General features: G+C 36.6%; 1 protein-coding gene and 1 long non-coding RNA gene across 2 annotated transcripts in view; both read right to left on the bottom strand.

The window, feature by feature from the left end:
* Positions 1-8,779: 8,779 nt before the first annotated feature.
* Positions 8,780-11,871, bottom strand: LOC311438207. The gene is made up of 3 exons (XR_014693992.1): positions 11,618-11,871; positions 11,330-11,387; positions 8,780-9,668 (listed from the first exon to the last, which is right to left on the bottom strand). It is a non-coding gene; the product is annotated as an uncharacterized lncRNA (long non-coding RNA).
* Positions 11,872-20,188: 8,317 nt separating this feature from the next.
* Positions 20,189-23,304, bottom strand: part of AQR (aquarius intron-binding spliceosomal factor) — a 53,585-nt gene continuing 50,469 nt past the window's right edge. Inside the window, exon 35 of the mRNA XM_084520266.1 lies at positions 20,189-20,700. Coding sequence (XP_084376392.1) covers positions 20,461-20,700 — 240 coding nt within the window. The 3' untranslated portion in view covers positions 20,189-20,460. The remainder of the gene's footprint in view (positions 20,701-23,304) is intronic.

The following is a 23,304-nucleotide window of genomic DNA, read 5'->3' on the forward strand; positions in this document are numbered from 1 at the left end:
AGCCATCCTTAACACAGGAAGACCCATTACTGGCTCAGTCAACTTTGTAATTACTTATGCTTGATATATAGATGTGAATCGGGTGTGATTTTTCTTTCACTTGAGTCCTTCTGGCTGTCTTGTTTTTGTATTTTCTTGCTTATAATAGAATGGCACTTTTTTTTCTTCACATTCAACAGAGATACAATGATGTCAGTCAGTCAAAAATTCTGCACTGTTTTCTTTGTACTACTTGCTAGAAATGCACCTTCATTAGACTGTATGACATTTTGAAAGGTAATGTATAAAAAAAAAAAAAAAAAAAAAACAAACTTTAATATTAATCATGTGATGAGATACCAAAATACTGGTGTCACATTTTCAAGTAAAACTCATGTATATTTCACCTGAACAAAATCTGTCAGCCAACATATTATTTCAATTTATTTATGGGCTTATCTCAACTTTTAACTTCATTTTTTTTCCTGAATTTGACTAGATATGCAGTCAGTGGACCTGCAGGCCAGATCCATAATTTCATACTAAAGTACTGATATTGAAGACAATGAAATTATGTAAAATAAAAATACTTGGATTTTTTCCTGAGTAAACATACATTTTATTTTAGAATCTCACAGTTTGTCCGGTAAATTATTCCTGTGCTATAAAAAGACTAGGTTGGTGTTAAGATTCACTGAGACCTGACATTAAACAAAAACAAATCAACAGCTAAATAATCCTAAACTGTTTAAAGTCAAATTTAAATTAGTATTTCATATAAAGATGTTCAATGTGTCCTGCAGATAAAATAAGAGCTGTGGAGCCACATACTCTTGCATTTGAAAAATCTCTCAGGCATAGGTAAAATTGGTGTTTGAAATTCTTCCTGTAAGAATGGCCCAGGCAGAAACTGTCTTGAATCTGGGAAAAACGATTGACTCAGGGGAACCATTACAAAGCCTGGGAAAAAAAAAAAAAAAATCTGAAAAAGTGTGTTAGAATTGAAAGGTTAAATGAAGATTTAAAGAATAGGTCACTTCTTACCTAAAATCTCAGTGACTCAAGGTCAGAGGAAGTACCAGATGGCATCAGTGAAAATCTCATTGGCAAGAAGTTCACCATTTAAGTCGTTTGGGGAAAATGTTGCTGAAAATACATTTTTAGTCTGTTGCCTTAAGCATAGTAGGTGTTCAGGAAAAAAAAAGGGGGGGGGGGGTCAGTTTAATGGTTCATAAAGGGATTACCTCCCCATTAAATAACTCCTAAAATAATACACAGAACACAACCAAAGGCAGTCACCACAAAGAAAATCTAGATACTTTTCTATTTTGCAAAACAGTACCAAAACTACAGGCCACGTTGTTGCCTCCTGAATTACACTCCTGAAAAATGACAGTTTCTCAGTGCAAAATGTCTTGGCTAGACCAAGATATTGGACAGATATCTGACAAAGCTTGACATGCACGAAAACTCAGAGTGTACTGCCCTTCAAAATGAGAAAAAATGGCCCTAGAACAAGGAACTCAGTTAAACTCAGTAAATAAAAGGAAAACTTGCATGCAGAATGAGGTTGCTAAGTACTAAATCAGCTATATTTTACACAGAACACTGGCACACAGATGGGGGCTGGCACTGGCATTATCTTCCACTAGAGATAACGAGGACCAAGGTTTCTAGGGATTCAAACTATATTCAGACTGACTGACAGAGCTAAAGGGAAAATAAAGATAGCATGTTTACTTAACTTTGCTTAACTGCATGACGCTTGGAGACCATATCTGCCATGACTTTGAGGGCACTTTCAGCCCATACTATGGCTGCCCAGCAGCCCCTGGGTTCCCCCCACCCTGGCCGTGCACAGGCCCTCACATCAGCCCTGGGGCCATCAGCCCCTGTCCCAATGACGCTGTGGCAGAGCCAGGCTCCAGATCCACAGCACTGCTCTGCCCAGCCACGGGCCCCTCCAACCGGGGCAACCTATGGGGATGGGGATGTGCCAACCTCAGCCCATGACCCTGTCCAGCCACATCCCCTCCCAAGGCCATGTCTGAGCCTGTTTTCCCTCGCTATCCTTGTTCTTGATCCCCACCTGAATTTTGTGTCTCAGTCTGGTCTCGTTGTTAAGGGCCTGCTGGACACCAGTGGATCTGCCCAGCAGATGGACTTCCCAGCTTGACATCAGACTTGACTTATCACCAGGATACTCCATTATGGAGTATGGATACTCCATCTGGACTCTTGCTTGGACCTGGATCAGATAACCACCGTTTCCACACCTGTCCTGAGCCTCTCTTGAGCCCGGGACCTACCTGGAAAGATCCCTGCCCTGCACCACCTATGTTGTTCCCTGTGGCTCCCCATCTTCTAGGGAATAGCCAGCTCTCACTGCTCTCTGATATGCATGGAAACTACTACATTCAGGTTCAACTGGCCACAAAACCAATCTATCCTGAAATTCCATAATTACTGTCTTGAACTGGCACCCAATGAATGTAACCTAATGCAGTACTTATTGCTGGCTGCTTGCCTGTCAAGATGCTAATTAGAAACACCTGACATCATCCTCTTGTCCATTAAGAAAACACAAGTGTTTTCAAGGTGGCAGACTGACTCATTTGCAGTGCTTTTCTCCTCCTTGTTTAGAAGCAAGAGCTCAAAGAGAAAGTGTATTTTAAAAAGTCTTGGTCATGTACCCAATGTATATATTATTTTGTGTCCTTTGTTCAGAAGCTGTTGTTGTTAGTCATATAAGATACAGATCATTCCTTCTGTTGTGAGTTCATAAAACAGAGACTATTAAACTCAGGATGAAAATGCCAAGTACTTATTTTACGAAAAATATAGTTGTGTAATTCATGGTTCTGCAAAAAAAATAAATCTCAAAATACACAATAATATAAAATATTCAAATCTATGTCTAAATTAAGTTCAAAATGTATATTATCAAAACCATACAGACTCATCTGTTGGTACCTATATTTTCACCAAGAGGTCTTCCAAATTTTTACCAGGTTACTAGGTGGCATACTTAGTCATACTCAGCATTTAAATCTGTATGTATCTCTGTCAAGCATAACTTAGTACAAAGGCTGGGCACACATCATGATGGCAGTTCCCAACAGTGTTCAGAACATGTACTGGATTTTGAGATGAAGTTGCTGCCTTTAAATTATTAGGAGTCCCTCTTACTCTGTCCCACTGAAGTTGTTCTGCATAATAACACAAAAATCAGAGGATCAGGAAAACAATATAAAGTTTGATAATACTGCTTTGAGGTTCAAAACACTTAACTGGAAAATGGAGGGAGAGTCCTGCTTTACATAAACATTAGGTTAAAAAAATAAAGAAGATGCACTGGACACCTACAGCCAAGTATACCTAATGGATTACAGAGTCATGTTTCATCTCTTTTGTATTCTCTCCCTTTGCTTTTTCATACCCAGAGGTCCACATCTAACAGAATGATGGAGAAATTTATCTGTTAAGCTTCAAAGGCATTACAGTGCTTAGGATGCTACCTAAGAGCTGAAGAGAGCATTAAATTCATATTGCACATCCCAGCAGAGTACTCCAATCTGTAATAAAAGAGAGAAGCAGTTGCCTCTTCTCTACCTCCACCTCCTTTTCTATGCCCAGGTGCACTTAAAAATGAACTCAATGACAGAAACAGTAAAGAATAAGTCCTGTATAGATTCTCAGGAGGAAAAGATACAGTCAGACTCTACAAGAATTTCAGGTTCTGTCTCCCAAACGAGCAGGGCTTCTATCTGCCAGATACACCAGCTGAAGCATACCAATGCCAGAAAGGAGGGGGGTTTCAGACACATCACAGGATTAGTGCTTCCAATACATTACCTCTAAAGGTCTCGTCATTACTTCATTTTTTTCTAGCACGTTCCAGTGCCTAAACCATCTCATACATTTAAGGTGGAACCAAGACATCTATGTCAATTCTCTAGATTTCAGTCTGAGTGACAGACAACTAAAAATTAACTACTTCAGCACCTCTAGCATTTTAGCATACTGCAATTATTTCATGGAACTAGCAATTAAAATCTATGATGGCTTCAAAATACACTTAAAGGTAAAGGTCGTTAATATGTCATCTCTTGTAAAACATAAATCGTGTCACACCTTTTGGAAACTGAAAAGAAATACCATACCTTCTGTAAGTCATCTGTTCTGTTTCCTTTTTCTATCATTGATGATCAAGCTGGTTCCCATTGAAGACCCTATGACATATCAAATGAAAATTATCTATATGACTGCTGTAGGAATTACATACACTAACTACCACACTGCTATACCGATCATACTGCAATGAGTTCTAAGTGCCCAAATGCAAGAAAAATGGACATTAACTACAGAAGCTCAGAAAGATTATTTTATGTGTGAGAGACAGTCATGATAAAAAAGCTTAAGAGGTTGATACAAACCACACTGAAATTGTTAATAAACTGTCTTCATAGGCTTTGGAGTAAGCCCACAAATAGCTATCGATGGATATTGCTTTCTTGTCAGATTAAGGAGGACATAACTACTATTTATACTTAAATAAAAGGCCTAAATACCCAAGAATAAAGAAATATTTATTAAGTTTAACTGTAATTAGCTAATTTACTCTGGGCATTAATTATGTATCACTGTATACCCTACAAACCTGTTAATTTAATTTGTCATCTACAAATAAAACTGCAGGAAGGCAAATCCCAGCAGAAACTGGATAGTTAACACCTTGGGGCTATACATATTGAATTAAGTGATTGAAATTATTTTGTTGATAGAATTCAATAGCAACAGGAAGTGAGTGAAATGCAATACAAGCATAAAATACATTCAAGATAAATAACAGGATGAATCCTGAAAATACCATGTCTCAGCATATTCTGAAAATTAAATAAGTTGGGCTGCAAGCAGATAAACTAAGCAAGTCCATAGAGCTTGACATACTAAAAGGAAAAGCTAGACTATGCATTGTGTTTGGTAGCTACCAATCTGCTTCTATCCTAAAGTTAGTAGCTTTCTATCTATAAGCACAGGTTTTCCACTTTGGTATTACCAAGTTCATATTTACTAGCAAATGTTAATCTCCCAAAATTCCTGTGAGATTTTTATAGATAGGTAATGAAACATGTTATATAAGGCTAAACAGGAAACTGTTGATCAATCTGAAAATGAAAAATGAATCTTAGAAGTAATATTCCAATGTTTTAAGCTTCTGTCTGATAGTCCTCAAATTTTCCAATTATTACTCCATTCCTACTGGCATCTTGGGACATGCAATTTTACAGACGACCATTAAAACTAGCTTGAAAATGATAACATTACACCACACTACATTCATAGGCATACGTGTCAGCAAGATCAAATAGTTGTAATAACGCTCACTTTGCTCAACCAGATTCTCCAAGCTGATCTGCTTGAAAGTCATATAAAGTTCTATTGGTTTCAGCAAAGCTACATCCAGCTGAAGCCATAGAGGAGTGAGATTCCAAGTTCAGTTGTTAGCAAGGAAAGGAAACATTGAAGGGCTTACCTCTTTGAAAAAAATATCTCTACAATATTTAAATGAAAAAAGAAGATCTTGGAATTCTGCTTAGCACAGAAACATGAGCAGGTTGAAAATCACGATAGCTTTACTTAAACTCTCATTTTGTCTTCTGGATCTCAAACTGTTATGAAAATGCAGTTAGTTATCAAAATGTCACTGATGCCAAACCAACTAATACGATGTCACAAGCAGATTAATTACTTAAGCTGGGAAAATGCCATGTGGAGTAGATGCACTCTGAAAGAAAAACTAAAGGAAGAAAAGATCCTGTTTAACATGGTATCGCAGAAAATTGAATCATCTAAAAGAATGTTAGAAAATGTAAATGTTAGGTTAGATATGTTTGTTAGTAAAATGTAAATAGAGATAAACATGAGGTTGTTCCTTTTGAATGTTCGTGACTATGAATGACCTTTTACTTGTAAAGCGTATTAATTTAAATATAGCATATACTAACCTCCATCCATTCTTATCTATTTATCATAATTCACTACTCTTACAGGAAGTTAAAGAAAATGAAAATTATTATAAGAGCGCAGCTTGTTTAATAATGACCTCTAGATTCACTGTGGCAGACACTACCTATATTTCTGTTCCTATCATTCGAGGAAAAAAAAGAAACAACAAAATTGTGAAAGAATAAAAGCATCAGTGCTAATCATCCTAAACTACTTAATATTATTCAGAATCAATCCCTCCTATAAGCAAGAGGTCATTTCTCACTGCAGAATTGCACACCAGTGCTACTGCAGACCTAGTTTCTAATACTAGCACAAACTGTAAAAAGGAGTTCTGTTAGAATGAAGTTAAAAGAAGCTATGTTACAACATTAATAATGGAAGAAGTTTGGAGTGGTTTAGAAAGTAACATAAATTCTTTTTAACCTAGTTGCGGAATTGTATATGGCCTGCATAAAATGGTAACCAGTTTGTAAATGTATTTCAGTGATTACTTTTAAAAAGATGAGCAAAAAAAATGCACAGAAAAGGTAAGAAAATGGAGAATTGGAACATGAACATGAGGAATTGTTTCAGTTAATTCTAGTGTTGGTCTGGAGCTGCTACAAAATCTACTTTTTTATCAGATATGGAAAAAATGATGATGAACCAAGAAGGCTTATAAAGGCTCAGGTGCTCCTTGGAAGAAGTGTGTTTGGGGATGTCTAGAACAGTGGTTTCCAAAGTGGAACATGCAAGACAATCCACTGGGGTGCAGGAATGATGTATTTTTGTACTATTGAAAATAAAAATTAATATATTTTAAATAGAATCATTTCATCTTTGTGCCAGTCTTTATCATTGTATTTGTGTACACTTTATCACGTAGAGAATATAGTAGTATATTCATATAATTTATGAATACACATATACTGGGGGGAGATGCTTGAAATGTTTTTGATACGAGTGTGTGCTAAAAACAAACAAACAAGTTTGAAGATCCCTGGTCTAGAACACATCCTTCTGAAGTCCCATTCCCATATAGAAGTCATAAACACAAAGATGGAGTCCAAAACCTGAACAATAAATAAGTTGTAAAGAGATGCTTATAAAGATCACTTGACATTCCAGCTCCCAGTGTGTCTGTCACAAGTCCTTCTGAGATTTGGCATCACAGACACTGTCCTGAAGAAGTGCTCTGTGGTATCAACCAGATAAGAAACAGAGCAAAATGAGGAGCAAAATAACGACAACTCCACTGTTCCCAGGAAAGAAGCTGCTAGATTTCAGCGATAACTTGTTTGACATTTCAAGTTCCATTTTACCAGTTAGTACAATTGCTGTTGGAAAACATATAGTAACATTTAGAACTGATTTCAAAAAGCTTATTCTATGTGAGAAAAGACCATTACCACAGACATATTTTAAAAGCAACTTTCAACAATTTTTTTTTCCATAAGTTTGTTTCAATACTATTTGGTTATTGTTGAGCTATAAACAAGAGAAAAAATAGAAAATATCCAAGTAATTCTGTTTGTGCTGAATAGGTCAAATACATAACCATTCTTTTATTCCAGCACTTTGAAGGCTCCCTACAGGCAGTCCACCACATGAACCACAAACTTGTTTTAGGGTTTGAGCTTGGGTGCATTTATTTCTCCTTCATCTTCCTTATTCAGAACACATACTATGGTCAGTCAGAATCATGTATTTCCACTTTTTATCTTAAAATGCATTTTGATAGATGTTACATCTACTTTACATTACATTACAGCTGTTTGGTATGCCATAGCAAAATTCACATGTACTCAGTTCAGTGATAATACACAGGGACAGTTAAATGTTTCAGAGATCAGAATTAGCGGGGAGAAAAAAAAAAAACAACTTCTATTTATCATCACCTAATTCAGCCTAAGATGATGCTTGATGTTTGAGGGCAACTGAATACAAGGGTCTTTTTGAAATACCATTCCTGTTCACAGCTTACATGCTCTTTTTTACTATTCAAGATTCACACTCTGAAACCTTCTTCTAAGGATTCAAACCCCTAACTATTCTGATAAAATACAAAGACTTCAGTTATGGCAAACTTTATTTTACAGTGTCCTTTTTATTGCAGTAGCTTACTAGCAAAGATGAATGCAATTGTCTTCTATTCTGAAAAGAGCAAAAGAAATTATCAGTCATACTTACCCTTGTCTTTGTCAAATTTTAAACATGCAAATGATGGAATGATTAGAACCTCTCAACAGATTGGCTCTACTTTCTTATTTTTACATAACACATAATCTTCCCCAAAAACATTTTCAAAAATAGCTATGTAATTTGGGGGTGTTCCAACATCCAACCTGAGGATTTTTCATTTTACATGAAAAATCTCTGACCAAACAGCCACAGTTTTGGCAAAAATAGAGGAGGTCTCTAACTATCAAGGCCAGTCTCCAGCTGCCATAGAGACCCATGCAACCAATTAAACCTCTTCAAACTGCCTTCTAGGTGTGATCATTCCTGTAAAATGCAGTTACTGTCACCCTGTCAGCTGGTATATAATGTCTTTTGAAGCAAGAAAGCGAACTTTTAGAAAACAAACCATGTTTTCATATATTTACTCTCTGTTATATAAAGATAACAGAACCAGCAAACATGGGCCATAAAAAGCAAAATAAAAAATACTTTCTCTATAGACCTATTCAAATTCTTGGAAATAACAAGTATTACAAGTAGGTGGTTGGATAATGCTTAGTGTTCAAAGGATCATAAAAATATGTAAAAAAAAAAAAAAAAAGACAAAGTAGGAGATATGTCAAGGAAAGTGTTTACAGAAATTCTTTATTTATTTAATATACTTGAAATCAGTGCATAGAGCCCCCCCATCAGTAATGTTGTTCCACTGAAAAGCTGTTGTTCACAAGAAATTAACACAAGACAACATCATAATACAAAATATTTCTAAAGTCTATTGCAAAGGAAATAAACTAAGAAGGCACTGAAACATATATATGAAAACATGCACACTATCAGATCAGAATTTTATTTCTCTTACTACTGAGCATTGTACACTGGAGATCAAAATATTCACAAAAATATATTTCCAATTCAGCATCTATTCTTCTCGTGTGTCTTAGTCCCACCCATTAGGTGCATTCCATCTCTTAGGCAGTATTTTTAACCACTTAACTAGATTTTGACATTAAGCTCAAATCCTGAGATAAGCACTTAGCTACCTTCTCCATGTACACAGCATCAGTTTTGAACTTGTACCCAATTTGAAAACAATAGCTGCAACTTTTATTTTGTATTCTCAGAGACAAGCCTCTGAAGTGTTAAGGTTTCTAGACACTAAAGAGAAATGTACACACTGAAATACAAAGAAAAATATTTAGAGTTAAAAAAAAATATGAGACTAATAGTGTAAACAATGAAATTCTGTTGTATACAGTTGAGTGCTTGTCTGATGCAGGACTGTCCTCATTGCTTAACACGGGGACTTGCCATTGCGCACATTCTGAGCACATTGCCTCCCCAAACATGCACCCTTCAGCAACGCATCGCTTAATTCATCTAGTCCTATTAAAGTAGCCAAAGGAGAAAGGAATCCATGAAGGGCACACATGATTATGCTTAAGGGCCAGCCAAGAAACACCAGCACAATGAGCCAAAAGAATGCCCACACTATGCAGTTGCAGTCTGCCATCTGAAACCTAGCAACAGAGAAAAGGAGGGTTAACTTTGATGGCAAATGTATATAGAAATACATAGATAAAACTCAGTTTTGTTTGGAAAATCTTATTTTGAGGGGTAAAGTGTATTTTCAGCCAAGAAAAAATTTGTTTCCTATATTTAACAAAAGTCTAGTATAACAAACACTAAGTCACATATGCCTCCTGGGAAACTTCCTAAGGAGGAAAGGAAAATATCAGATTCCATTTAATGAATAGTCTTCTAGACTAGAATGACTTGGATGCAAATTCTTAAAATAGCTCTACAAGTTGCAATGTTCTGCTTATACATGAGAAAATAGAGCTACAGATGAAAAAACAATTGATGTTTAGAACATTATGCAATACATTAGGAAAATCCTAAGGTCCAGAAAATAGGTGGCCCATAAAGCTGCAGAACTTCACAGGTTGTCAACAGGTAACCAACCTATGGAGGATGCCTCCCACTGCTTATTCTTTGGTTTAATGAGAAATGATTGCACACAATTGTAACCAGCTTATTTTTTTATGTATCTGCTGGTCCTTTTCATTATCATTTACTCTCTGTACCGAGCTTTGAGAATATGTGCGTATTTTTTTTTTCCTAAATAGATCCATCAAGCCTATCATTCACCAAGATTATTAACAGCCATATCCCCAGTGACGGAGAAGTGTCGTGAGCTGTCAGAGCATTTTATTTCTGCCTTGTTCATTCTTTCAGCAGTCTGGGAAAAAGCAGAGTTAGTTATATATATGAAAATGCTACACAATCCAAAGCACAAGCTGGAGTTTTCAGCTAGTCTTGTGAGATGTGTTGCAGCTAAATAAACCAAGAAAAAAAAAAGAATTGACCATACATAAAACACTGGACCATTTCTCAGTATTTTACTATAATAATTCAGAATTGGGATTTTATGGTAAATATATGAATTGTTGGGATACTGAGGAAGTTATTTTAATATTAAAAAAATAATATGTGCAACTTGATTATAAAAGGATTACTAAACAACCATATATAAAAATATGTATATATAAATATATTCAAATATATGTTTATATATATAACATGTAAGTATATAAATATATATAAAAGTGATAAAGTATACATTGAGGAGAGGGAAACAGAAACAAAAGGTAGAGAATTTTTTTTTTCTCAGTCTAATGAGCTATCACTGCAGGTGCTAAAGTATTATTGAGTTAGATAGGTTGTCCTAATTCAGATGCTAATAAAATACATGAACACAGCAACAGTCTGCTCTCAAATCATGAAAGAGTAAACAGTGCCATATAACACAATAGTAACTCTGGAGTTAAGGACATCCTAAACAGTTCCACTTCTTTAGCAATGTTTCATTTACAAAACATTAAAAATATATCCAGAAAGAATAAATATGATCAGAAATATTTTTTTCTTGAATGACATAATTCTACCTTGATAGAGTGACTCATGGACTAATTTCATACTGATATTTCATATTAACATCCTAATGCTGTTTCTCGGTTACTATTTAGGTGAGACAACAGCAGCATACAAGCAGTACACAGAGAAAGGATGGCGTGCATTTATCTGCTGAATTTACACAGCCTCATGATACAGTTCTGAAAAGCGTACAAAGGAGTCAATTATCAGTAAAACCAGAAAAATATATGGCTAGTAGCCTTACCTTTAAAGAATAACTCTATGGTCCTTTAGAATAGCAGAATGTTTCTTCCAGTCTTTCACTAAAGCAGAAAAGCAAGATAAACACCTTGTTTGACTAAAGCCCTTTCCTCCTCCTTTCTGACCATACCCCAACCAATCCCCAGCAGTTAACATGGTCTCTGCCAGTGGCTTAAATGCTAGGCCAGGTACTGAGAACAGAGGGCTGCCTCAAACACCAGATGGCCCAAATGTCTTCCTCAAATTGAGGCACCCCCATGCCTGGCCTTCCCTGACAGTCCCCCTCACAAACCTTCTGCCTTGGGTGACCTTTGTCTGCAAAACACACCATGGATGAGGGCAGGCCCTCACGGCTGTGCATCAGCCACCTCCTCAGGGCAGAGGATTTCACACACACGCAATCACAGAATGGCTGAGGTAGGAAGAGACCTCTAAAGACCATTGAGTCCAACCCCCCTGCCAAGCAGGATCACGTAGAGCACATTGCACAGGATGGCATCCAGGCAGGTTTTGAATATCTCCAGAGAAGGAGACTCCACAACCTCTCTGGGCAACAAGACCACACCAATTTCACCACACCAAGGCCAACCTGCCTCACCTGGGCCAGCAGCTGGGTGCTAGGTGTGGGCCCAACGCTGCCTCACCTGGGGCAGCAGCTCAACAGGACCTGGGGCGACGTGAAGCAGCTGGTGCCTCTGCTGGCAAGGGTGGCAGAGAAGAGCCACAGGGAGCACCAGGTCCCACCATGCCTTCACCTCAGGGCAGACCCCTGAGTAATTCCTCACGCCAAGCCCTGGTTACAGAGAAAGAAATACAAGCTGTTTTCTGGCCATCTCTTAACCTCTCCTCCCTTCAGCACCACCTCCCAACGGCCAACTCCTGGCCGTTGCGGCCGAGTGGCCCCAGGGGGCCGCGGGGAGCTGTACACCAGCAGGAGAACATAGCAAAACACTGGTATTAAATCTTCAGTCTCTTCTTCACCATGCAGGTCCTTGTTGTTGGAAAGCTTATTTTCTTCTCCTGATAGAAAACTAACAGGCTAATCTTCAATCTGAGCAGGTATTCACTGAAATAATATTATAAAGTGGTCTTCAATTTCTGATCACCTTTGGTAAACAAACTAGCTAATTAAAACTGTCTTCAGACATCTCGGGCGTCCATATAATCAAGCTGTCCTAAATCTGCCTTCAATACAGAAAAAGAAAATGCAGTCTTTGTTGTTCTATTGAATGACTTCCCTATCCTGTTCTGAGCAGATTTTACTATGTTGATAGTCCACAAAATTTAATAAAACAACTAGGAATATGTTCAAGACTTTTCTCAGAAGTACCAAAAAGATCATTGTAATTGTTCCTTGTCCCCAACATCACTGGTTTGAAAAGGATGTTGCAAGACTCACTGCTTTTTCTTCAGCTATTCTTATGTATGCAGGCTAGGAGCTAGATCTGAAAAAACAGACTTTTGAGGCTATCATGGGATGTGAAACATTCAAATCTAAAACTGTAACCTGAAAAATCTGCACAAAGCTCCTGTCTAATCCCAAGAGGCTGTATGGTTCATGAGAGGCCTTGATGTATATAGACTAAATTCAGAGCCAGGCAGCAGCAAACTAGGTTACTGGCGGTTTGGCAATGTAGGCAGATTACCTTAATACACATTTCTACTTACATGCACAGTGTTTCCTTTTCACATTACATCTTTCACAGGCATACTATATCCAGTCCAGAAAGCAAACATGGCTGATGTCTTTTTCCCTCAATTCTGTGTGATGTGACCAGATTGCAAAATGCTGCAGCAGAAAATAGCAAAACTCAGGCAGCTAACAGTTACCAAGTAGGAAGAAAAAAGTCTGGTCACCAGCAGACTGAGATATTGAACTCATGTCAGAAGGTGGAAAGTATGGGGAAGATTCCCACTTAATGCTTAGCTAGCTGACTTGAGAAAGAACACTTTTTCCCTGCTTGCATGAGTTTGAGAAGACTCATAAGCAACAGCCTGTTCCCTACCTTCTCAAAGGAGAAAGGTAGCCTAAGGTGGAGACAGGTGCCAGCTGGAAGACTATTTGATCAAAGCAGATGACGGAAAGACTAAGGATATCCATGAGAAGTGAGTCCGGTAATAGATATCTCTTTGATCCCAGGATTCTTGCCCTGGTTTTTAGCTTTGTGTCCCATCAATGTACTCACTGTTGTCTGCTATTTCTCTTGGAACAGTGCTACAATCTAGATTCTGAAATTGACATATGAGACATCCCAAACCCAAAATAACTTACATGTATAAATGCTCTAACTGGGCTGTCAGTTACCTAAACTTTCTTGTTTGTATTCTTTGGGATAACATGAAGGGAGAGTGATAACAACTCAGTGTATGAGTCAGTGACCTCATTCTCTGAGAGAGCCTTTACAGACTCCAAAACAGAACTCCAGAGATACAGCGATCATCTTTATATCCAGTAATGGCCACCCCACCTTCACAGGAATATTATTTTTAAATAGTTCCTTACTATAGACTCTACTGTGATGTTTTACTGCTTTCCCCATAGGTACAAACTGCTGCACAGAAGTTCTGGGAAGGAATTGGAGCTGCCTGCCAGGATACAGTCAAAGTCAGTGCCCTAAACTTACTGTGATGCTTCTCTCCAGGAAAAGTTGAGTGCTTCACTGGAGTGAAGTGCAGCTGCAGTCTAAATTGCACCACAGAAAAAATCAATATCTGTAGACACATGGGGTAAGAAATCTGCCATTTTCATACCTGGGTAAGACCCAGTACATAAACATGCACATACACACATATTTCTGAACTAACCTTTAGTCAGCTGCACATCTATCCCAGTTTTTCTATCTAAAATTACTAAAACCTTTTCCTACTTGTGCATATATGTATGTATATATTTGCAATTGTATTTATAGTTCATTTAAAAGATCTTGCTAGGTGAAAAATAACTTATTAGATTCATAAGTTAAAGCTAAAGCACTGTGGTATATACATGGCTTACATACATGCATTATGGGGCATATCATAATATGCTTACTGATCTCTGATCTAATGCCCACCACCCTGAAAGAGGGCATGGATATATATGCATTTATAGTTCTGTACATTGTAATAATACCAAAAACATTTTAAGTCCTGATTTAAACTAGTAATTTACTGGATTGACTTTATCTTATATCAAGTGAGGTAAAATACCAGGTTTCATACAGACAATATCAAGGATATCACATTAGTTTTTATACTAAGAATTTCTCATAAGAGTTGACTCTCTTTAAAAAAAAAATTACTGATACACAAGATGTGTGTGTTCCCCTGATATTCATGTGGAGCATCTAAATCCACCACATTAGCTAAGGTTTTCTTTCCAGTTGGTAACTGTTTCAGCTTGGAATTACAGGAAGGTACTGTGCTTAGGACCGAGAACCAAGATGAGTCAGGACCAGCAGCTGTCCTCAATGCCTCTTCTCATTACACAGTTCAGACTGACAGAGTGCCGGTGGGTGAACACTGCAGGAGCAGGGAGCAATCTAGGACAACTGCTCCATCGCTGAAGTATCTATGTAAGGAGTAGTACAATTAGCTCATAATACATCATAGTACATCAAATGAGTTGAGGAACAGAGTACATGAAAGTTGAAGTAGAAAAGCCCTTGTCTGTGTAAGCACTGCTGTGCAATGACTGAAAACATTGGTGTGTTATTTGCACTATTTGCATCAAAAATCCAGAACACAGCATCATATAAACCTCTATAAAGAAAATTAACTCCATCCCACCCAAAACAAACAAACAAACAAACAAAACAAAAAAAAACAACAGCAACAAAAAGCAAGACAACACTTCTGCAGTTGGGTTTTTCTTTTTCCCTAATTGTCTTGTTTCAGTGTTCTTGCATGTGTCCTCAAGCAAAAGAGGATTACTGTTAAGGCGCTTTCTCCCCTTTATGACTCAGCATGCAAAACATGTGGTATGTCTCATTTTAGAAAACATGGTATTGCCCAATAGGACATTGCTGCCAAAAATCACTCCCAAAAATAGGACAAGTCTGCACTGCTGTGGATTAAGGTCAGAAACAGAATCTTAGTGCCTCCATGCTGAGCTTCCCCCTACCCACTTCTGCTGCCCCTAAACTACTTCCTTTACAGTAGTTACGATGCATTATGTCCCTAATGACCGTGCCATCTAAAAATAAGTGCTCTTGACACACAAGAGATGTCAGGCTAGCACAGCAGGATGCTGAAGCGTCTCTAGATGTGTAGCAGGGCTTCTCTTACTCTGGGTTGCAGCAATTTAGGAATTCACACTTGATAAATGCAATAAGGGCGGCTTCTTTTTATCTCTCACAAACAATGCCAAGACTGATATATTCCTGACCCTTATTTCAGTCTCTAGCTTATTCTTTTATGCTATTCTCTGGAATCATAAAATTCTAATGTTTCATCAGGCAAATGTACACTGTGGCTCTATATGTTTTTTTACAGATATCTATAGATGAACCACATAATTGACAACAGTTGGCTCAACTTTTTGCTTCAGTCTATATTTTCCTAAAAGTGAATCATGCATGTATAGAGAAATGTGTTCTCTGTTTCCTCTGATGTTTTTCAAGCAAAGAGATAATGTCTGAACTCTGGAAAGTTTCTTATTTGTAGCTGAAATAACTCTTCTGCTTTTATTTTTATCTTGTTTTCCAGGTACAACAGTACAGCAACAGGCTTCTCTGCATTACACTTAACTAATGTTATTATTACTTGATTCAAATATCCATGTCCTTGCTCTTTTTTTTTTTTTTTTTTCCCCCCAAGGTGATAGAAAATCTAACAAAAGGTATATGAAACTATTTTTCTCAATATTACATTATCCCTCATGTGTGCCAGATTAAGCTGACTAAAGCCCTTCCAGAGCAAGGCCTGGAGAAATAATCTGCCCTTATTACCTACCATAGGAGTGGGAAATATCATTTTCTCATTTCAATAGTGGTATTTAGTGTCCTGAAATATTACTATTTACAAACAGAGATTGAATAGCACTGCAGGTGTTGTTTCTTCCTCTTTTCTTGCATTCTTTTAATGTAGAGATTGTGTAGATACACCTGATGGTAAGGAAAAAATTGTTTTGGAAGGTTGAGTATTATATTTTTTCAGGAACCACACAAAAATTAGGCAAATGCATGGACTTACAGAGGATGCTTAGCTGAAAGAACTTTAAGGAAAATCTTTATTAATTTGTAATTTTAATAGCTTACTTTTAAAATGTGTTTCTTAGTACTACAGCACACAAACATTGTACAGAGTTTTTTCTTTTGTCAGGTTCTTAAGCAACCAATCCTCTGAGGTACAGGACTGTATGAAAACTACACTGAGAAACCACATAGCAGGGCAAGCACTAAGGGACGTAAAAACAGCCTTCAAAAATCCCCTGAAAATATTCGTTTTCTATTGATTGATTCTGCTGGGAGGATTACCATATTTGGCAAATGAAGCTACACTGCCGTATGTCTTAATGGCATTCACAGCTTCTTGACTGCTGTGGGTCATGATTCATTTGTTGGCTAGGACATTTACTTTTGTCTATTTGCCCTATGAGATTCCAAGTGTTACCTAATTCTCGTTTCAGTAGAATTGTAAGTCATCTTGTTTATCCAGTACGTGAGCAACTTTGCCTGCAGGTTCTCTTTTTAAAAATAATTCTGATTTCAAAGAATAAAACTAGTCTTTCCTGTCCTGTCAGCAAAGGCGTTCTGTCAACAGTACTTAACTTCTACTCCACATAGGAATACTTTTCTTCAGGACTGACACCCTTTTATGTCCCATGAAACAGCAAAGACCCAGTTCAAGAAGGAAGTGAAGTGGCAGAACGCTTGCTTCGCTGTTTGAAAAATGTTAGAACCTTACCCAACACATACAGCAGTACTAAGGCAAAGTCAAGGTAGGCTAGGAAAAAACAACAGCCTTGTCTTTCGGAGTTTATGGATGCTGTCATTAAGATCTCCACTTCTTTAATCTTTTTCCTTGGCAAACTCTTTTTATTTTATTTATTTTTTTTTGGCCACATGGCCAAGCCATAAACCAAAGCAAAAGCAAACCATTACTAAGGCATTTTCCGTGATCATTTCTAAACCTGTACTTACTGCATTATTTCAGTCACAGATGGAAAAGTACTGCACAAATACAGGCCCCTATCTCAGCTATGTATGGATGAAGGATCAGTAAGAAAGTGAACTGCTCTTTGCTCATTTTTCTGGTTGTTACAGAAATGAGTAGTACATTGAATTACGGTGTCATTTTTATATCTGCACAAATTAAGAGTCTAAGGATTTGAGCTGTTGCTGAATAAATTTGGAAAGTAGCTTCCAAGGTGTTTCACAGGCTCAGTGTAATAGAGAAAAAATAGACCAATTAATGGAAGCACTGGCTAAGTAAATATGAAGAAAAACCACTAACACTTCTTTAGTTTCATTTAAAATGTCCTTAGTTTTTTATTGCATGGCTTTGGAACAATAAAAAAAAAAAAAAAAAAAAAAAAAAAGTGCTTTTAAATATTTTCCTTTTGTTCGTATGTTTAAAGGATCTTCTCTTCACAAGGATTTTGTTCTCTAGGTTTTCATGCATTGCTATAATCATTCTTTGCAATAATGCTTGAATGGTGATTGTTTTTTCATTTTTCACTTAAAAAAAAAAAAAAACACAACATATTATCATGATTTTTGTTTGAAATTTCAATTATCTCAGGAGTTAAATACATTATTAACATCTAGACCTCGTTGGTCGCTAGAATAAAGATCCAGACATCAAAAGGGGATGCTAAATTCCAAGCAAACATTGCCTTTGGAAAACAAAGTGTGTAAGTCAAAATTAACATTATCATTTCTCCCACCAACTCTTTTTCATAGTAAAGTTTAAATAGAAAATCAAAACTAAATATATTTTCCTGGAAAATGCTAAGTTTATGCTTTACCAAAAAATAATAAACAGAACCTTTTTTTTTTTAAAAAAAAAAAAAAAAAAGGCCTCTGAATCTATAAAGAATTTTCTAACCACTGCTACACGATAAACATTATTTTCCAGGCTTCTGAAAATGCATTCTCCCAATGCTTTCATGTTCCCGAAAAGTGTAAAGTTTAATGTACAGAAGATTGCAGCAAGGACTAGCCAATAAAATCTTTGTCACAAGTCTACCGACCATTTTAGGGCAACACTGAGGTCTAGAAATTTAACTGTATACCTGGCTGTTGTTCTACAAGGACCCAGTGAGTCAGAAGGGACCACATACGCATGCCTGCACATGGGATGCAGCATCACACAGGCCAGTGTGCTCTCAGACCAACAGCAAGATTTCACCACAAACCACATACGAATCAAGGATGTCTTCACAATCCCTTTAAGCTTTGGTTGCTTTTTCTGTTGTATTTATTGATAGAATCCCTGCCAGTTAAATCATCCATTTTAGGAAAACAAAACAAAACAAAAAAACCTTCCAGAATCCTTTACCACTGTTTCTTAAAATTCTGAGCACAGTAAGCGATTGTCAGACCATTTATAGAAAATGCTTTGGAAAACAAAGATGACAACCCTCAGCTGAGTTTGTCACATATTGCCCGAAGGCCCTGTATTATTCATCCCTGCTTGAACACGTGAACATTACTGCAGGAAGCTTACCACCCTGACATCAACTGCTACTTGTCCTCCAAAGGCAGACTGTTTGTAAGTAAGCAGTACATTCCTTTCCACACAGAACAAATAATGACAATACAAATCTGTTCAAAAGAGTATTCTTGTCTGAGATGGCTCAGCACTGAATGAAAAGCAAACCAGAAAAATGAATACTACATGTATGTGCCAATAGTAAGTATTATGGTTTGTTACTCCTGAGCTACCCTCTAACTGACAGAGTTAGAGGGGGGAAAGGCAGGTGAAATGAGTGCACAAATATAAAATACATGTGTTTCATTGAGCTTGGCTTATATTTGTTTTTTTATTTTATTATACTACAAAAATACTAAGAAAAAATAAAGACCTTAAGTCGTAGTAATAGGTTAATGTAGGTTGATGAATCTCTAATCCATTTAACGAGGAAATTCTTCTGGCAGATCCAGAATTGCAGTACTTGAAAACCAAGTATTTCCCCATTGTCAGCAGTCAAAGATGTTCCTATGGCTACTACTCTGTTTGAAAATCAAACTTGGAAATTCATAGGTCTTATTGAGTTGCTTAGGGACATGGTTTAGTGGGTGACAGGGGTATGGTTGGACCAGATGATCTTGGAGGTCTCTTCCAACCTTAATGATTTTATTACGCTATCACTGGAAAATTTGCTAAATTGGCAGATATTTTTAACAAACCAGGGAAAAACTTCTCACTTGTCACTTTATGAAAGATGTATTACTCTAGGAAAGATATTACTCTAGAAAACCCACTCAGCCATTATGTCTTTACTATCAGTATTCCATGTTTTGTAAATCCTTCATTCAGTGAACTGCTTTAATATTTATTTCTCATAGGGCTTTATCCTGTGTCCTCTTAAAATGAGATATTTTATTTCAAAGCACTAACTTAATAATGCTGTTAAAAAGCTGCATCTTTACTTCTTGTGTAAGGAATGATTCAATAAAGCTTTTTAAAAATTTCAAAGTCCCATGGTAATTCACATTGCTCATATGTGCAATTAAATCTTACCGAACTTGAGCCTAAACCTAATATGCCATCTCAGTGTATATAAGAGCAGTTCTGCGTAAGAAATTATCCACTGTAAAATATATTAAGGAAACTACAAAGACTGTCTGGTCAATACTGAATACAGTTAATCAGTAAATTTTAACATATAATGCAGTGATTGAATTAAAGACCAATAACTTAAAAAAATATTCACAACTTGTATAAAAGCATCTTTACTGGAAAACTTATGAAAAGGAAACTATATCATTTGAGGCAATTAAAGAAATTACATTACTGACAAGAACTCAGTAAAATGTTTGCCAATCATTTTGCTTGTCCACAAGGTATTCAGTGAAAATATACAAAACAAGGTCACATTACACAAGCAACCATTTAAAAAAAGTCAATGTAAAAATAGCAATCATATTTCTAACTGCTTTTTCCCATCTGTTTTCCAAAATACAGATATGAGGACAAACATCACTTGGATCACTTTTCAGTCTCTTCTTCAGGTTCACTGTCTTCACTATCACTGTCTCTTCCGGGGTGTTCTGGCATTGTTCGATGTTCAGTCACTTCTGCCACTTTCAATTCTTCTTCCTTTATTTCTTCTACCTTATTTTCTTCTTTTGCATCTTCCTGCATGCCTTGCACTTCAACTTCTGCTTCAGTCTCTTGAGTTGGAGTCACTTCAGCTTCTTCAGTCATGGCAGGTGGGGGCAATAAACGCTGGATAATAGAAAAAGAAGTAATTTTCAGTTTTTACAACAAACAAATAAATCATTTTAGTATCTATTCCTACTTCAGCCTGTTTGTTCATTTTAGATTTAAGGATTTGCATTAGATTAAATAACAACAAAGCCTTAAAATTTCAAAGCCTTAAATAGGCTTCTAAAGCCTTTTAGAAAGTGCCTATATAAATAAAATGTAGAGTCACCTTGGCTCACACATGGGTCTTTTTTTTTTTTTTTTGGCATGAAAAGCAGGTGTTAAGATCTCAGTACTTCCAACTCAAGGGTATCAAACATTTCATTATTCCAAAGAGACACACAAGTGACGGGACCACAGTAAAGCCCTATTTGGAGCAACAACCACATTCCCACCAAAACCTCATCTATCAATCATTTTCAACTCCAAGATAAGCTGGACTTCTTTTTAAGCCTGCCTTTAACAACTTATTCCAGTAACTCAGTAATTTCTCCTCAAAACATCTTATAAAGTGTTATGTGGACATTATTTATGCAAGTTTCATCCACAGCTCTAAAAGTAGAACAATATAAGTTCAAGTAACAGGTAAAGAAATACTTAAATATTTTTCACATACTACTTATGTAAAAGTATTTTAGTGTGTTCAAAGTGCTTTGCTCACAACCAAGAATGTGGTTTGCAGGTACAAAACATTACAAGCAGCAGCTGTAGCCACGTTACAGACATGGGGCAAACAAACAAAGAATACAGTGAGCTGAAAACTATGATGAATGCTATTCAACTCGAAGCTGTATAGAAAATCTCATCCTTCTTGCAGCTTGATATTATTTAATGACATGTTAGATACTTCCTTGAATACTGTGCAGCATTTCAATGAAATGAAAATTTGATAAATCTCCTGTGGGTGATTGGTTATGTTTTGCTTAAAGGCAATTTAGCTTCTCACGTACAATTAAGTGTTTAATTATTGTAAAGTCTTATCTTCAGTTAGATGACATTAATATTACAAATTTCTGACAAGCATGGACCAATCTATGCAGCAATTATGACTACCAGCAAATAACTTGTTTTTTTTCTACATACTTTAAAGTTACGCTGTTCCCCATAATCCATTTGTTCACAGAAAAAGAATGTCTAAAAATCAGAGATACTTTAATTACAAAAATATGCATCCTCAACACACGAGACTTCTGTAATGAAGTTAGATTCATACTGTGTTTTGTGACTAGTACTGTGAGGGCCAAAGGAAAAGAATACGAAAATAATAGAAAGAATACGAAAAGAATACAAAAATAATAGAAAAACACCATTTTTTATTTGAAAGGGTAAAAAAAAAAAAAAAAAAAGCTTTATGACTACAATTTTTTATTTTTTTATTTTTTAACTTTACTTTTTGGCTACTGCTGCAAGAAGAGCATGATTCATTTCCACAGTAGGAAACCAGTGGTTTTTTTTTGTTTTGTTTGTTTGTTTTTTTAAACTAATTTTAGCTAGCAATGTAAGATTAGGATGCTAAAAGAAATAGCTGGTATTAGCAGAAGGTTCAGGTGCATATTCAATTAGGGAATCAAGCAAACCCATCTTTTGATAAAATTCGGTTGCTACCATCTGCTTTTCAGGACATTCAAACACTTCTGAGTGTAACCAATTGCACAGTCCACTGTGTCCTCATTAAATGCAATCTGCAATACACAGCTACATGAAACGATTTTACTGGTGTCATTCTTCTTTACTCCCTTTCTTTACTACAGACAGGTAATTCAAGCATTTCCCCGAAACAGCAAGAAAGCATCCAGTCTACTTGGCAAAGACTTGTTCTAGGTAGCAAAGTACTTAAATTTGACTGAAACTATATTGCCCAGAAGAAAAAAAAAAAAAAAATCCATGATTCATTGAGAAAAAGAAATTGAGGAAAATAAATGTTCCATCCGTAAGTACAACATTAAGCTGAGAGAGCATTTTAGGTTCTGATCTCTACTTGTTACACAGTTCTGATATTAGATGAAACAGTCATTGGAAGAAGGAAGGAAGAGGTGACAGAGAAATACCCCTGCATTAATGAACAGAACCTAGATCTCAGAGACAAGCACCCTATTCAGGAATGGAGAGTCATGCTCACACTCTTTCCACAGTCAGCTAGAAGAAAGTGAGTAGTGTTTCTTTTACATCAATTTCTTCTGCCTTTGGAAATTCTTCAGAAAAGCAAAAATCAACAAGGAAGCTACACAGAGTACCATGTAAGAATAAGTTATAACTAATATAACTGTAAAACACCAAGGTATTAAATGTAATGTGTTGCAGTTCAGGGATAACAAAGACTTCTCTCTCTGTTTACTGTCAACTATCCCTAAGCATCTACAGATCCAAGTGTGTTGACTAAAGGCAGCTCTCTGTATAGCATTTAAACTGTTTCAAAGCTCTGCTCATGTACATGATAAGGAGTCAAGGTGTTTCTAACGTTTTCTGCTCCAGGGATTACGCAGTGACAAAATTAGGAACAAAAGTGAGAAAGGATCTACCCCCACTAAGACCATACTACTTAGCTTGGTGCTGAACTAGTCCTGATGAAAAGTTTCACTAGACAGCTGCTAACCAGCCTGGATAATACAGCCAGCTAACTTGGTT

Source organism: Aythya ferina, assembly GCF_964211825.1.
Source record: "Aythya ferina genome assembly, chromosome: 5".
Taxonomy (NCBI): Eukaryota; Metazoa; Chordata; class Aves; order Anseriformes; family Anatidae; genus Aythya; species Aythya ferina.